This window comes from Strix uralensis, chromosome 3 (genome assembly GCF_047716275.1).
Source record: "Strix uralensis isolate ZFMK-TIS-50842 chromosome 3, bStrUra1, whole genome shotgun sequence".
In the NCBI taxonomy this organism is placed as follows: Eukaryota; Metazoa; Chordata; class Aves; order Strigiformes; family Strigidae; genus Strix; species Strix uralensis.
This window is the reverse complement of record NC_133974.1, coordinates 97369744-97388099: the sequence shown is the minus strand read 5'-3', so window position 1 is coordinate 97388099 and position 18356 is coordinate 97369744. Positions and strand designations below refer to the sequence as shown.

General features: G+C 36.9%; 1 protein-coding gene across 3 annotated transcripts in view; it reads right to left on the bottom strand.

Moving 5' to 3' along the window:
* BABAM2 (BRISC and BRCA1 A complex member 2) overlaps positions 1–18356 on the bottom strand; it is a 178668-nt gene that overhangs the window by 115496 nt on the left and 44816 nt on the right. For 2 of the 3 annotated variants that reach the window (XM_074863510.1, XM_074863511.1), the window contains 2 exons: positions 9145–9339; positions 3840–3914 (listed from right to left, as the gene is read on the bottom strand). The exons of the other annotated variant lie outside the window; for it this stretch is intronic. In XM_074863510.1, the coding sequence (XP_074719611.1) occupies positions 3840–3914; positions 9145–9339 (270 nt within the window). The remainder of the gene's footprint in view (positions 1–3839; positions 3915–9144; positions 9340–18356) is intronic. 3 annotated transcript variants of the gene reach the window in all.

Here is an 18356-nt window from a genome sequence, read left to right as displayed (position 1 = left end):
TCCACCCAAAATGAACATGCTGGTTAAAAATCCAACTGCAAAAAAGGGTAAGGGAAAGTATAACAGTACAGATACAGATGTAAGCATCTTCCTGAGCCAAAGCCATGTTCCTGTCAAATAAGAGAACCTTAATGAAAGACTTACCAATCATGAACCTTGCAGTAGTTTGAGCCACCAGCTTGATTCTGCAGTTGTTTCAACACTTAAAATTTTCATTTATGTCAAATGGGTTTGCATAAGAAAACAATGTAAAAGTGGATACGAAGGTCCACTTTCAATTCAAAACCTTTGTATTAAAAGTATAACTTCATCAAGAAAACTTATAAAAAACATTATCTGCTGCAGCCATTACAAGGGGTGTTATGCTTCCAAATAAATAATAACTGAAAAACTTTTACTAGAATTTCAGAATTTAAAGGAAGAGAGGGTACTCTGCATTGCTCTTTTAATCATTCTCACTCTTCTTCATATACTAAGCTACTTTCCTTAAAACGCACACACACTTGAACTGAATTTTAAGTTTCGTGCAGCAAATACCTTTAAAATAACCTGCTAAACCCAACTCTCCAGTCCATAACAACCCAACTTACGCTACACCTTCAAATTTGTATTCTGTATAGGGAAAGGAGGATACTCTCACCATCATCAGTACAAGGTTGACAGAGTAGATCTTATGATTCCGGACTGTATTCTCAACACCTCCAAAGACTCTGTAACACTACAGACTGCTTCAAACCTGAATATTGGCTTACTATACAAAGCTTTACAGTCACACTTGTAGTGTGATTACCTACTGACATCAATAAAAATTTCAAGACAGCATTACATATCATTGGGATACTAGGAGTGATTGATGAGGCAAAAATAATGGTTTTAAATATTTCACCAGATTTTAATGCAAGTAGTATTAATTAAACATCAAAAAAGAAGATTGCAGAGAAAATATAACACAGATTTGAACTTTACAAATCATTACAGAGAAGGTACTGCACACTGTAAGACTGGCTACAGACTAGAACATAATTCAAACACATTAAATTCTTCAGTTAAACATTAAGCTGTTAATATACTAATATCCTTCAATTACTGACTGCTCTTCCACCTTTCAGGGTAATATATCAACAATTATTTCCAGAGCATCAATAGATGCTCTATCATGTACCACAATCCAGCAGGTAGCATTGAAGCCAACGTAACTGGCAGACACAATGGAAAATAAACACCTATTTTATTGCAACAAATCAAAGATCTATTTATGTCAGAAGTCTCATCCAAAATAAAGGAATGAAATTTTCCTAATAAGGAAAGACAGCTTAAAAAAAAATCTGATTTTTTTTTAATAGCGTTACAAATTTGGAGTAGTCAGAGCATAATTACTTCAACCACAACAAACTAGTTCCAATTCTACCTGCCTTTATATTGTTGTCATATGATACAACATTCATGTAGCTGATAATGTCAGAATATAAGGAGATAAAGGCAGCAGAGGTAAAAGATCCATGCCTGCTACTCTGTCATAGTCCATGCTGGAGCCTGAGTCAAACCATACTTCTTCTGTCAACAAACACTACTGGAATAAAAGAATACTTCTTCTCCTGTGGCTACTCATCCAGACTACGTATCACCTTCCTACCACAGTTAAGTTAACCTGTCAGTTTGCATAGCAGAAGTCTGCCTAAGAAAGCTAAGGATTTCATCAGTACATTGCCCATCAAGAAGGATCTGCTGTTGTAAAAATCCAGGCTATTACATACAAAAATACATTAATTTTAAAACCCCAATAGGACAGTAAGTTTTTAGAAACGTCAAAATAAAGGGAGACTGGGAAACTCTGATTCTGCTACCTTCTGTGCGTGTCTCTTCACAGCACACAATCTATATATGCATGCAAAATAAATACAGGTTTTCCTTCAGACTAATGAATCACTCGGGGTGAACAACACTCCAGGAAGCAGTTGTGGAGCACCGATGATTTATCCACAGTATACCAACCTTGTTTAGAGCAGGTGGAAGATGTTTAGTGAGTGTGATAGGGAATTGCAGTAAGAAGTATGGTCTCATGCATTAAAATGTTACTCTTTAGAAACAAAAGTAGAATCTGTTTCTATCACAGGGTTCCCACATGATGACAGTTACTTACATAAGTCATACACCAGCTTCCAACCTCCAAGTCATGCAGTTTCCCCAGAGGCTAAACAGAGGTATAAGACAGCCTTGTGACTGAAGCTGTTGAACATACCGGTTATGCACTTGTCCTGAAACTCTTAACCAATTTCAAATTGTTCCTGGAAAATACGGCACTTGGAGTTCTGGCAGGAGCAGACAGTATAGTTCATGTTAAGACGTTCTCAGTCTCCTTTTTTCCATAGAGTCTTTCAGAAGCAAATCACAGTTATCCTGCAGTCCAGGTGACCTACTGATGCATCCTCTTCTCAATGCCACCCTTCCTAAAAAGGCCTTGGCCAACCCTCTTACATCTGATTGGAAACGTTCCCATCAAGTGACAAGAGAAGGCCCTGATGAAAGGCAGCAGTTGGGAGAAGGGCTGCTACCGTGAACACAGGAACAAACTGAAAGTATCTGGATGCTTTTGAGAAAGATAGGAGTAGCTCATTACTCAAACAGCAGTCTACAGAAGCTAAAGAGATCACAGGATACCTATCTCAGACTACGACCAAAAATTTCAGTCAGATTGTAGTTGTGCCTGCCTTTATTTTCATGGTTCTTAACTCAAGACATCTTATTTGGAGAAACACTGAAGAGTCACACTTGCAATTTTGATCTAACAATAGCTGAAGACAGTTCTAACAATAAGATGAAGAGGAGGTAATGGGATCTACACTGGTATTTTCATCTCAACACATTAGTTGCTAAACATTAAGTAGCTATTCGTCTTTCCAAATATTTAAAAGTAAAAAGCTGAGTAAGGAGGCAGATATGCAGTCTAAAGGAAAGATGGGTGTTGGCAACACCAGCTGATGCCAACCTTGTCTGCAGTAGAAGTTCTAGCACTTCATTCTGACAGTAATGATCAACAGAGGGAACCCAGATCTCTCACTGCATTCTCTGGATATAGTAACATTCACCTTATGATGGGCTTCCACAGCAACTGCTTGAAAGAATGTCCTGCTGTGAAAAACACTCATTTCAAATTATTCCACGTTGGTAGTTTCTCACAAGGTTTTTTTTTGGTTTTTTCCTCTTAGCAAAGAAAGAAATACTTTTTTCCAATTCACATCAATACTCTATAGTCCTCCTTTCTAAAGAATCCGGTCAAATTAATGTTGATTGTAAACAACGAATCAAAGAAATAATAGAAACTTTCAGTTTGTGTCATCAATATTTACTTTCACTTCCTGTTAATAAATGGTATATTTAGTTTGCTTTTCTGCTTCTGCTGTCAAGATTACTGGTACAATTGGACTGTTCATTAAAAAACCCAATACTTACATAGCATGAAGGCCCATAGGCTAATATAGAAGAGTTTATCTGGAAATATTTAATTTTATTCCCCAAGATAATACCTTGGATATGGTCAACAGTTTGCTACTTATCAGATTGTCCCAAATAGACAGAACAGCTGCATTGCATGCCATTTTCTACAACAACCCATATCCTGCAAGGTCCTTTAGAGTGATAGATGTATATTTACTACCTGGTAAAACAGCATGCAAAACAACAGCATATCACCTTCCAAAACATAATCCAATCAGGTCTAGAAATCGTGGACTTTCAAACTTTTGGAAAGAAGAAGGGCAGGAAAGTCAAAATAGTTACTAAGAACATTTCAATAATTCATACTCTCTCACAAATAATGTCAACTTAGACATTCATTTTACCTTGAGAAGGTATGTAGGAATGTTGCTGAAATCTACAGGCAACTTCAAGAGGAAGCGAGCTGAGAATTCTCCAGTCTGTGGAAAAAAGGTAACACTAATGAGACCTGGTATCTAAAACAGAACCAGAAATTGAACGTGCTGAGGATGAAATATTAACCAGAAAAATGTGTAAGAGCTCATACCAAACAGAAGGGTTGAGATTTAAAACAACATTTCTCAATGGAATTACTGAAGAGGAAAAAAATAATTTACAGAATTCACAGATGTTATAGGAGAAAACACCTTAAAAACCATAAAACATCACTGCCAGTAAGTCAACAGCAGAAAGTAGTCAGATTCCAACAACGTGCATGACAAACATCAGTCTATACTTTGTTAGGCCCTAAATATAGATGTATCTTGGCTGTACTGATTTCCGGTCAAAGGTCTGGCGAGACGCAGAAATGGTCTGAAAGTAAAGCTAAAAACCTGATGAATTTATAAGAGCATATAGATAAAATAGAGGCATCTTCACAAACACTGCAGGTACAAATAAGAGAATATGCATTGAGTAAGTTGAGAATATATCAAAAGTGTCCTCTGAATAAACATAGAGGAAAGAACTGAAGTAGGTTTTACAGAATTCATTTTCTGAATTATGTGACTCTTAACACCTAGACAACAGTTTACTGAAAATTTGCCAAGCGTCCCCTCCACATTGCTCTTTTTTATGCATAAAGTATATGCAAAGGAAATGGAAAGGATTTCCTTTCTGTTTCATACACTTCCTCAAAACCAGACTTTGTCCACCTGGTTATGAAGCAATGAAGTTGTCTCTTTTCGAAAAACAAATGCTTGCCTGATTTCCTCCATATTAATATTTTGTCATCCCTATTTTAATTCAATAAAGTAGCTATACAGCATATATTTGTAATGTTGAATTAGCAGTACAAAAAGGATCAAACATTAATTTTATCAGTTGAGTACAAAAAATCAGGACATCTTGAGACAAGGTAGCAAAATTTGTTTTAACACTGCCCTTTATTTGCATACATACACTATTTAGTTATGTGATGACGTACAATTTTTAAAAAACAGTATGTCATTTTAACAGGCAAGGGGACAAATCAAAGCTGTGTGAATATGCAGTATTCACTCTCCCACAGTAACACATATGTGCTACTTCACTATTCCCTGAACACAGTTATCTGCACCTTATTTTCATTTTACTATTTTAAATGTTTTGCACAGCCAGACAAAGTGAGAAGAAAAATACTTTTAAACAAGAAACGTATGATATACAAATTTTAACAAAGTGCACATCCATCTATGGTGAATGTGTATATTGCAATTCTCGTTAAAAGGGTCAATGTAAATACTACACTAGATTTAATTAAACAGGATCATCTTTATTGTGTATACAGCTATACCTTGTGCTAAGTAAAAGCCTGTAATACATCTGAAATAATGGAAGCATCCTTTCTGTAAAACGCAGCAGTGACCTGTGGAAGAGACGTAGAGGATCTTGACAACAAACAGGTTGCCTGGGACCATGCCCAGTCAGCTTCTGAATATCTCCAAGGACAGAGATCCCACAATCTCTCTGGGCAATCTGTGCCAGTGCTCAGTCACCCTCAATACTCAAGGGATTATAACCCCCACAAATGTCAGAGGGATGCCTTTTGGGCCACTGTTTACTATGTTTAGTAGATGTTATCACAAGAACTCTACATAGCAATGGGGACAGCTTGTCAAAGGCTACAACAACTCTTCAAGAGAAATGCATTCAAAGTCTTTTAACACTTGTACTGATACTGAAAATTTGCCACATGCCTTTGCAAAACAGTCAGTATGTTTGCCTCCCCTCTCAATTAGCTGTGCTAATCCACAATTTGCTTTGAGCTCAGTATAAGAGAAAACATGGAGGTTGTCACTGGCCATATACCACTGGACCACAAACCTCCGTAGTGATGGACCACACTGATTGCTGTGCATATTGATTCAGAAAGGAACTGGCTGACAAAAATACTGACAGAAGCGAGCTTGTAGATGCACAAGCCTCCCTGAGAATGTACTGGAGATCTAAGTCAATGGAAACTGGCTTTCCAAAATGAATGGTAAGCTGCTAAGCAGGGTAGCTGAGGAATATAAATGACTGTTTGCTAAGCATGTTTTTCTGTCGTACTGACATGAAATAAAATTGCGAAGGAAAAAAGTTCTACAGAACTAGATTCCTTCAATTAATTTTATGCCTAAAGTAAGCAAAGATTTCATCCCCAGCAACTAAGCACACATAGACAAAGATGCTGTATTAGGCAGATGTACATTAAGCAATGCTAATATCAGTGCCAATTTGTTTCTTGATCTATGTATCAGGCATGAACTAGAGATAACTCATTCTACCTTCCAGTCACTAAACAAGACAAAACAAGATCTTGAATGCAACCAAAATCTCTCCAACTGTACCTCGCCAGTTATATCATTTGCCAAAAAGTTTGTGTGATGTTAGGTTGTAATCCACCCTGCTGCCAGCTAGCTCAGAATTGCCCTTAAAATTTGTCCCTCGTAGTCACACAATAGAGGCAAAGCAATTGCACACAGAAACACTATGCAACAAGAAGTGAGCATATATTACATTAAATCCAGGCTCTGAAACCCTTCCTGATGACACTACTCACAGATGCCACCTTTCTGATGCTGTATTACTTACGTATGCAGAAAAATCACTGTCTTTTTGTGCGTATGTAACATGCCATGACAGTCAGAGCACTTGCTTTTTATTCAGACTGAAATGGATATTATAGACAGTGCTTCTTGTCTGGACTTAACTTCCAAAAAGATGCCATACAACATTTGCCACAAAATCCAGAAAATTATTTCTGGTAAAATACCAAGCCTAATGAACTGGGATGGCCACTGAACAGATGAATGGACTCTGATCAAAACATCAGCTGCTCCTCGATGTGGAAGTAAATAAGGACTTGCAGTCTAGATCTTTTATGTCATTCAATCTCGATTATTTTACAAAGTATTACTTCTAAAAGTGTTCTGGATGGGCAGGGAGTAGGCCCTGTCCATGGTGCTCGCCTACCCAACCCCAACCTGCTGGTCACAGGCAGCAGGTTGAACAGATGAATTTCTGGCCACAGCAGAGAGATTACATAGTTAGTGGGCATCTGTATCAGCTGGTACTCTGCCAACATGCAGCTACTAAGCTAGATAAGGGTTTGTCTATTTGTCACAGATCTTGAAGATCACTTCAGGAAATTGGAGATATTGGAACAGAGGTATAAAAGCAAATTTTGGGACACAGCACTGAATTCAGGCCTCTTCTTCAAAGTTTTTTAACTCAAGCACTTAAGATGATTGCTTTCATAACACTGTGCAAGGTTCATTCATAGATGATTATTTCAGAAGTCTGCTGAGCTACTATCGATTCCTGAGAGACAGCAACAACATGAATTTCAACGTCTTCTAGGGAGAGGAGGCAACATGCAGTTTACCTCTTGCTTTTCAGATAAATACTCCTATTGCGCTGATCATCAAGACCAACAAGACAGTTGTAAAGGACAGGAAGGAGAATGACACAAGTTAGTTTCATAGCTTTGAGTTTTAGGACACTCACAAACAAGACCCTATCGTGTAGGTATCAGGCTCACAGAATCTCCAAACAAGACTCTCAGGGTCTTCTTGATAGACAATGTAAACTTTGAAGACAAAGCACATGCTACAGAAACCTCAAACAGCTCTGCAATGATTAAAAGGATTTGTCTCAAAATGTATTTAAGGTTTAGTTTATTGGAATATTTTTAACTAAGAAAGCATTTCAAATGCAAAAAAAAGTTCTTTATTCAGTCACACCAAAGACTAAGGAAAGATTCAAAAGGCTTGAGTAGATATGGCTTTCCTACAAAAAAAAGGAAAAAAGCTCTAGTTTTCTACAATCTTGAGTAGAATTTTGGCAGCTGCCAAAAATTATGAGAAAATCTCAGTACAAAATCCTTTCAATAAGCCAGTGTATTTGCAGATGTGGCAAGTTAGTTATGTGAGCTATAGAGAATAACATTTAAGAACAAATTAATTTCAGTGAAATATTCCGATCTATAAACATAAAAAAAGAGATCTGAAATTCTCTGATAAAGGAAATTTTAATTGGCTTAAAATAAAAAAGCCTAGATGACTTGTCTAAGAAAATAAAAACAGATGAATATAAGTACTGTAAGTTGTAAAGTAAACATCCTTGTGTCACCAGTAACTTAAGGATGATTAAAGTAACATAAAGCTGAATTCTAGGCCCTGATAACAGGAATGCTGAATTTTTATTGATGTTCAGACTGCATCTATTTCAGAAGATACTGCTTCTGAAGGCCAGTATATCTTAAGAGTATGCTATTGCTGAAAGCAAGAGGGGAACACATTCTGCATAAACACAATTAGATATTTACTGATATATCTTACTCCAAACTTCCCATGATAAAGATATTACCAGTGGAAAAAAATTGATTTTTGCAAAGCTTACTGTGTGGCAGAGATCAGTTTAAAAGAATTTATAAAATCTAATCACACACTAACCAAAATGTCTACATTGCCAATACCCTCATTTTAGAAGGCTAAGATTGTATACATTTCTACACAGCATGGCACATTTCCCAGGCAAGGGATACAAATTCAGGAAACAGATAAGCCAGTTTAATGTCTGACTGACATATGAAGACACGGTCCTGCAAAGTCACTGCTCTAGCCCATCTCATCTTCTCCTGTCCTTCTGCAGAAAATTAGTTGGTTTTAGTTGTAGTTTAGGTTCCTGAAACAACTCATCTCAGCTTAGGGAAGTGTCAGAGAGATACAAGCAGCTGCAGCTACCAATTAAATCAACTCAACTGTAATGTGGAACCATACCCTAATACATCCTACCTCTAAGCAGGCTGATTTGCCTGAGCAGGGTGTCATACCAACACTGTTATTCTGCTTCTCAAATCTTCAGAGCTAACTCAAACTTCTACATTAAATTGTACTGTACCCTGTAAATACTGCATAGGCTCTTCAACAGTTTTAAAAGTTTTTGTCTATAAATCAGATGAACTAACATCAGGTTGAAAAACAGTTACTCACCTGGAAATCTGGTTCAACCACGGTAGTGGAATGAGGGCAATGTACAGAACAGGGAGCATAGAAAGTGAGCTGGAGTCAAACAGAAATCCTCTCCATTGGAAATAAAGCATGGAGATCCACAGAAACAACTCAAGTTTTCCAAGGCAAGAGCTGTATTTATTAAAATGAAAGGATCATTAAAAGCATTTTAGCAGAAATATTCTTAACAGCTTACCCAGTTGTTTTTTTTGCCAGCATAGATTTCCATGTTTTCTCCATACTGGGGTTCTTCAAGTAAAGTCTGATATTCAAACATGAGACGAGAGCTCTCACGTAATCGGCTGCACTGAAATTGGTGATACTGCTGCACAAGCTCTTTCACAACAAGCAGGAGGCATTCAGGGTTTGAAGGATTCCAAGAAGCTAAATTCTGTTGAATTAGAAAAGCACAGAGACCAAAATTGTTTACAGAAATAGACAGACAAGCACTTCCCCTTCCATACTGATACCAGAGGCACATACACATGTGGAAACCTTGTGACAAAGCTAAACCATAATATTAAACGCAAAGGTTGTATCATGCTTTGGAGGAAAAACAGGTCAAACAGCAAAAGCAAGCCTTAATGTCAAAAAAGAGTCCATATAGGGACCTACCACAAAACTGATTACAGGGCTACTACCAGGCACAGATAGGCCCAAATTACCATTCTATTCTTCCCTAAAATTACAGTGTTGCATCTGAGAACTTGAGAAGTTTGAATTAAAAAAGTTAAAACTGATATGAAACATATGGGGATCAGGTTAAGTACAACCCCGCATAGTATCTGACTCAAAAAGCAGTCAGCCAAGTGAATATGCCAAATTAACACCAACTACGGGAACTATTCTGCTCCAATATTCAAACAGCAGTTATAGTATTAACAGTGACGGAGCAAATGGGTTCTCTTCTGTTGCCTCAACCTTGTGCTTTACTTCACCTTGACTGTCTCTTCACTAGAGTTACCTTGACTCACCTCCTTAACACAGATGCCATCCATATAAAAGTCTCTTCAATGTGCCTGGCAGAAGTTTTTATTAGAAGTTGACTGTATATCAAGAAACACAGTCAACGGAAATAAAAATACAATGAAGGTAAGTGTGTCAGTAGCACGGTAGCAATGTTACCTCTCAGTTTAACTACTCTAATATTGGCTTAGACCAGCCTTCTATGCACAGCAAATTTTATTCAGGAAGGTTTTCTGTGTTACAAACCATACCTAACATGATCGATGTTATATGTCTACATCTGGTTGACCTAAAATGGATCTATGTTAAGGGCAGATGAGGACTCACCCTGTACTCCATGCTGACAGGACATGAGACAGTTCTGATGCAAAACTACTTAGGTCCTCATATGCTCTGTATTTAAGTCCTCAACAGGTCTTCTTGATACAAGCTCGGGCATGTTAACATAGTCATACAGCTTTTGGTCAGCTTTGAATATGAGCAAACTTAAAACTGTATTTCTGTATAACACATAGACATATGACAACAAACTGGCTGCAACAGGATTTTAAACTGCATGGACTGTACAGTTAACATTAAGATCCTTAGAGCTGGCAAAAATGTCCGCATTTTACAACTCAGTGAAGATATAATATAGTAGCTTCAAATAAAATTACTTATCAGTATCTGAACTCAAAGTAGTTATAGATGGCATGGTTACTTTTGTCCTGGAAGTTGTAGACATTCATAAACAAATTATATGCATAATTTACATTCTTCAGCAAGGACAAAAAAAAAAGCACTAGCCCTTTTTTACCTCTTCAGTGGAAAAACTGCTTTGGTATGTGGCATTTGCTATGATAAAAGGACAGAAAATGTTTCTGTACTTTGAAGTAGCTATCTTAAGACTGCTTTGTGTTCAAACACATAAAAAATTTTACTTAAAAAAAAAATAACCTTGGTTAAGTAAATGAATGAAGCTGGATAAAAACCACGTCCCCTAAAATATACAAGCTATTCGTATTTTGTATAACACTGAAACTAATAAATACAAGTGAACAGGTTGCACAGAGAGGTTGTCGAGTCTCTGTCCTTGGAGGTACTCAAAAACCTGACTGGACAAGGTCCTGGACAGCCTGCCCTCTGACCCTGCCCAGGCAGGGAGGCTGGACTAGATGATCTCTAAAGGCTCTTTCCAACATCTGCTATTTTTTGATTCTATGAAGAGGTTTACAAAAACCTCAAACTGAAACAGAGGATCTTATCAAAGGTGAGACTCTCTAGTTCTGATCGGAAAAGAAACTAACAAGTTGTATAGAAATTTTAACTTCTGATACTCTGGAAAGGCAGACAGAAAGCTTAACAAGTTCTTCACCAGCTACCATACCTTCAGCTCTACAATGAAATCTGCTTGTAGCCTAATCTCTAAACATGTGGCTATTTCCGTAAAAAAGGCTTATAATTTTTATCTCTGATGGCTGTAGTTCATGATGTATCTCTTTGGAATGGTTTTATACAGACTTCAGTATATGTGTATGACGGCTTAATACTTCAAGCATTTCTCTTTCCATAACTTTATATTTGTTTCCCTCTGAAGCCATATATATTAAGATGTTATCAAAAGGAATTTCTCATTTTCAGTGTCATCACTTAAAACATACAAGTCTAATTTGTCAGTGAAAGTGACATGAATTATGCATTGCTTCCTTGAAAATCTTGCTTTTTTGAAGAAAAAAAAAATCAGTAATGTTTACTAAGGCAATTTTATCTCAAATCTTACCACATGTTGTTTTTCCCGAAGTCCCCAGTCCTGGAGGGGATCAATTTTAAGAGACTCTCAGCTACATTCTACCCATCCCCTCCACCCCATCTCATTTAAGTTAATTGCTACGAGAGAGGCAAAGAAATCTGTGTACGCACTACCTACATTCAGAGAAAAAAAAAAAAAAGAGACAAAACCAAAAGAAATACAATTTAGAAAATCAATCCATTTTATATCTCATAAACATGGTTTTTAGACCACTGTCATGACTCTCAGCAACATGATTCATGATTTTTGAATGACTATGGCTGGCAGTGCTGCATTAACTCTCTACACATCTTTCATTCCTATGATTAGGATGAAAAACATATATTCCTGTCACATGAAAATGGTTGGGGAAAACAGAATTTTGGAAGGTGGTGATCTCATTCTTCAGAAACAGACTTGTTCTTGCTTTGATAAAACCAGAAAAACTTATAATCTTATGAGTGTGGATGGAGCACTTAGAAGAACACTTACCACTAGAGTACAGGTTTGAAAAAGACCTGATGTTTATATAATTTACACATTCACCCAAGACTGACAGGCTCAGCTTAAGAAGCACAAGAGGACATAACTGCTGATCATGATTTGCGTTGTTTTACATGGATGAACAAACAGTTCAATGAACAGTTACAGGATTAAACTGTACTCCTGTTCTCCTGCTCACTATGATTCTGGTAGAAAGGGCTGCTCAGCATGGCTAAGATGCTATCCTTGAACCTCTGCCTTTAGAAGCTACCGCAGCGTCACAGACTTCACACTTGACCATGGCTTGAAGTAATCTGGTTTTTGTCCTCCTAGACAATAAGATAACAATAAAATGGGGATATTACCATTGCCACATCTTTGAAGGTAAACTACATTCCATAGTAATTGAGAAATGGGTGAGATATAACACGGTTCATACTAGTTCCTCAAATACATACTACAAAGTGCCTTGTTCCACCTTGTCTGCCATCTACAGCTGGCAAAACTTTATTACCATCTTGAACCCATTTAAGCTTATCCAATTCTACAAAATACTAGAGAAAAATCTATCAGGTCGACAGTGTCTTCTAGGAAACACATTTTGTATCATGCAGTCTGAAACCAGACTGTGTATAACCTTAAATTTCCTGTTCCCAAGCTGCTGCTCAAATAAAGCATTTCCAGAAAGCCAGAGGATGTAATATGCCAGTATGTATTGATATCAGCCAGACAAGTGGGAATAACCTTTCCTCCTAATGACATTGGTATAACACAATAGAAATGTTCTGTCAAAGGAAATGACCAACAATATTTTAATAACTGACCTAAATGCAACCGAACCTTTTGTTTTTTAAATAACATTACGCTACAGAACAAAAAAAGAACAAGAGGAAATCCATTGTCATTTGTCCAGCATGGAGCTAGAGTATTGCTCTCTTCAAAGAATTCAAGAACACTGCATTAAAACAGTGCTTATGCTGCATCGCCTTAAAGCTGCAGGAATTAAAATGTATTATATGACTGCAGGATCCTTACTAAGTACCTTTCATTCAGTAACTAAAGATTCAAACAAAGTATGAACTGGTTATAAAAACAAATCACCTGCAGAAAAATTCAACTACCCACCCAGTACATACATCAATTACAACAGATTCTCACTGATGAAAAGAGTAAATATACAGTGGTTACACAAATTTTCTGTAACAGAAGTTCTGATTTAAATAACATTGATTTTTAACTTTAGAATTATACTATTGTAGTGCTTGTTACTTGGCAATTGGCCATTACATTTCTAGCTATTTTGCTAACTTTGCAGAAGTGCTGTTCTTTTCAGAAGATCTAAATTAATGAATTTTAACACAAACACTTCTGAATACAATGACATATGTATGAAATTTCTTTTTACATGTCTTAAGTGCTGTTTATTTGCCTTAAGCACTAGGTTCATTCATCTGAAAATACTTTAAAACCATTTTATTGTGATCCAATTTCAACAGTATGTCAAAATACATGCTACATTGTCCTCTCAGTTTCAAACCATACCGTCTTTAATCTTCCATTTTTTAAAACAAAGCAAGCAACTACCTGTAACATACGTTGTTGAAACTTAACTAAAGCTGAATGTGATGTTTATCAAGTTGATCCCTTGCAGAATGTCTTAATTGCTACAGTTTCAGCATTATGATTCTTCTGAGAACATGCAAGGATTTGTCACTTTAGTCAATGAGAGTAGTGTCCCTGCAACAGAAAATTGACCTCCTTCTTTAGAGATAAAGGATCATCTCAATAAAATTTTATTTAGCAATGCAGTACTGTATTAACTATTAGACTTTGGAGATTGCTTTAATCAACAAAATCTTAAACTAAAGGCTTTGGAGCAAAAAGGAGTAGTAGTAGCCTGTGCGCTTCATTTTCTGACTGTTTGCCTGAAGGCTGTATTCCACTCTTAGCCAATACAGATTTTTAAGAAACAGTATTTTAAAATATTTTAAACATTAGAAGAACAGAGCAAGCTTCCAGTGTTTCTGTGTTCCATGGCTCCAAGTTTTGCCACAAAACTCAGATCTTCCAGAACAATTACACTCTGAATGCAACTTCAAAATTATTTGTTTTATTTGTTACAGCTTTAGAAAAACCCTGGAAATATGTAACCACACACAACCTCATTTTCTACAGCCAGACTGCTGAAGCCTGGCAGGTATGAAAAATCCAATTAAAGAAATAACCAGTAAATATGTATCCAGCAAAAGACTTGTTGCTTCTACCAAAATCTCCTTCTGCTCTGCTCACCATCACCTTCAATTTTGTCCCTTACAAAATGTACACATCCACATCATTGTACCAAATCACATGCATGCTGAAGAGAGATTTTTTATCTGAAATTGCTATAAAATTGCAATTAAAATGAATTTTATATAAAAAATGAGCATACTGACTGCTGTACTGACAGACCAAGTTACATATTTCACTCAATAAATCTTTTTTAATTTGAAATGAGACTTTCTGCAGACTTTCCAGAGAGTTAATCAAATTTTACAGAACAATCACTAATGCATTTAAAATAAAGAAATCCAGACTTGGACGCAATTCCTTGTCTTATTTGCCAATAGATATCTTTAAGTGAATTCTGCAGTGCAAACTCTCTAAGTTACTGCAAAGTTAGCCAGCTAGACTGAAAGTGGCCCACTGTACAACAATATACAAGTATGAATCAACTCAAACTGTGCATCTGCAACTGGTTCTGCATTCATACTCACCTTGTATGAAGGCTTATATGCATATCAGATTGGTTACGACCATTTTTAATGTTACCATTTTTTCAGCATATATCATGAAAGAACTTACCTGTCATTTCTGAGCACACAGATGGAGGCCCAATTAAACAATTCTCTTTTGTCTAGACACTGCTCGCATGTCTCCCCATAATCTCCACTAAAACTAGGAGCAAGAACACACTTCAGATCTTAATTTCAACCTTTTAATTGGCTTTTGGCTTGGCCATACCTCAACTTGTATAACTTTAATTTTCCAAAAAGGTAAATTGTTACCTCATCTTAAGGAGTTTATTTTAGTAGCAGGTTTGGTAGCATCACAAGATGACTACATATTTTCTTGTGGACACAAAAGCCTGGGAAATGTCATCTGTGATGACTGGCTAATCCCCATTTTTCCAATTAGGGAATGATTTCAAAATGGTCTACAGGAGAAGTAATGGAACAAGAACTTCCATATGATAAAGACCAGACTCCAGAAGCATTATCGCCCACACAGTTGTAACTACTGTCATACAGAAGATGTCCAGTAACTACTTACTTATCTGCGAGTAAGCAATTCAATGTAAGGAAGCTGAATATTCTTTTGTGGCAAAAGCTTCCCTGGCAATTGCTAACATTTTTATTATTGGACTAAGTTTCAGGAGAAGGTCTTCGGGAAAATAGTTATCTAGACCTTAGAGCAATAGCATGTACATCCACTAACTTTGCCCTCCACCTCATGCTTGTGGCAATATAAATAGAAAAATAATATTAAGTTATTATACAGAGACTAGTAGACCACAGGCATCCATTAAACTGTGTCTACACTGGAGAAATCCAAAGTCATTCAGGAGATCTGTTCTGCAAATCTGCCAGATATTAATTTAAACAAGCTCACTGAAGAGCATAATGTTCACTAAGAAGTATAACCCCACAGATTTTGTTGGGGTACAAAGTCAATCTTTGAATTCCCTGTCTCTTGATCCTGTCTCCTGACCGCAGCTGACTGCATAGCAAGTCAGCAGTTTGATAAGGAAAGTTTTTTGGACCATCAGCCATGACCGAAGAGTTGAGAAAATGAATTCACTTAAAGTGTGTATAAAGAGGCAGAGTAAAGATATTATAAGGCCACCCACAGAGTGCAATTTAAGCCATTTCAACAGTAACTCATTTAAATGAATAGCAATGACACCAACTGGATTTGAAAAAGAGACAAAGAAAATTTGCAGCCAGACAGTCTCAGTTTTAATGAGATCGTCTTAGAGGTGAGGCAAGTGAAAAACCCCCACAAAGCAGCTTCTCAGCCCTACTAGCAAAGACATGCAGAATTCAGCTTTCCAAAGTAGCCATACTATTCAACTTCTGGCAAAGAAACCACATTTAAGTTTTGTTCTGGAACATTTTGTGCTTTGCAGCCTTTCCTTTATCCTTCCAGAAAGCTAATCAAGAACCTATGCAAACTACTCTTTGTCCGTGATTACCTATTCCCTCTTTTTCAGAACATAATGCACCTTGAGTTCCATAAGCAGCTAATTCAGAGCCTCCTTCACAGGTTATTGTTTATTTCATAACTCGATGTGTGCAGTTCATAACTGCAATGTCTGCAGCAAACTATAATTCTATGCTATCAGAAAGAAAATACGATAACAATTTCTAATTGATCTGAAGTTGTTTTTCTTTGAAATGTGTTTAAATATCCAGGTTGCCAGAATATCTTCCAGGAAAGTGATTTTAAAGAAGACAGATTGTAACTGTTTTTCCTGGCTATACTACAGGAAACAACAGCAAGATCTTATTTTAAGTTAGTGTACTTTTATATTTCTAAGCAAGAAATTAACTTTCACGAGAAAATGTCAGTAAACAAAACCTCCCAAGCCCGTAACAGTGGTAATGCATTTCTATAGCATCTTTCATCCAGAATTATCATAAAGAATAATCTAAGTACAGATTTGCATTTTGTTTATATCTCTGCACACCACATGCACAAAACTTGCATCCTACATTGGCTTAAAATCAGTACCAATGTAAGTTTTTACCTGAAATGAGAAAGATCACACTGTGATAGCAGCACTTATGCTCCATATAAATACAGAGCAGATATGGGTCCAGTGGTTGCAGTATTTGTCTAGAAACTGGGATATCTGTTTTCAGTCCCTGCTTTGCCATAGTCTTCATGGGCCACCACGGGGAAATTGCTCACAGAAAAAGGCACAGGATAATTATCTGCCATATGCTCACATCTTTCTATCAACAGATATTTTTCACAGTATTTGCAGGGCTGGAGTGTTATAACAACTTCAAAGGCTTCAGTTTCTTAGCAGCCAGCACTTAAACATCCTACAGGCTGCAGTTTCAAGTCAATCACTGTAAACCTACATGCCATCTACTTGTCATCTTATTTTCACAGGTTCTTCATATTCCCCTCCCCCAAAGCACCACTGGAACAACTTTCTGGAGTGATCTGCTTGAAATGATCATTTCTGGGCACAAGCAAACATCAAAACTTAACATTTCATAAAAACAGTTCAACTCAGGAGCACTTTTGTCATGGCAAATACAACCAAAGAACTTACAGACCTTGTGTGCTCTACCAGCTATTGTGTATAACAGCTAAAAAGTTTGCATAACACAAAGCTTGGGATAGTCAGTATTTATTTTATTTTTTATTTTTAGTGAGAGGCTGTGAAAACTGAACGCAGAAATTACGATAGCTTCTAAACACTTAGCTGAAATCTCAAATACCTGAAGGCCTTGGATTAGCATGAAAATACAGAGCAGGAAAACAACATACTAAGAAATTAATTCTGCTTTGAGAAAATCACCTTACAATTTTTATAAAATTGTTTTCCCTCTTTTCTTCCACTGGCCACACAGTGAGATTCTTGATTAATGATCCCATACCCAAAGTGATTCCAAAATGAACCCCAGCAGATCTGACACTTGGAGAGCACTCTTCTGCATTCACCTAGAATAAATGCACCACCACTGCCTCTCAAGTACCATTCCCCTGAAAAAGGAATGAACTCAACTTCCAAAGGCTACTACAAATTACTCCTGTGCCCTGCTGTAGGAGCAGTTAAGAGATAGCTGATCTTTGCATGTTAAGGGTGCTCTGGAGATGCAGAAATTGTGAAGCTGAGCCTGGAATACAATTTTTAAGTTATGCACGCTTCCTGAAAAAGTCTGCCCGTTTCTCCCACAGAGCTCTGTTACAAGATAATCAGACCCTTAAAAGCTACAACTGCCTACTATCAAAAGAGAGAGAGTACAATACTATCTAATTAATCTCCTAAAGATTTGGCATGCATAACGATTTCTTGTCCTACTTTACTAAGGGATTAGAGCAAGTTTGTTCCTTTCCAGACCTCCCAGTACTCCTCTCTCAGAAAGCAGATAGTACCTTTACCTGTTCTGAGAAGGAATTTCTTAATTCCACCA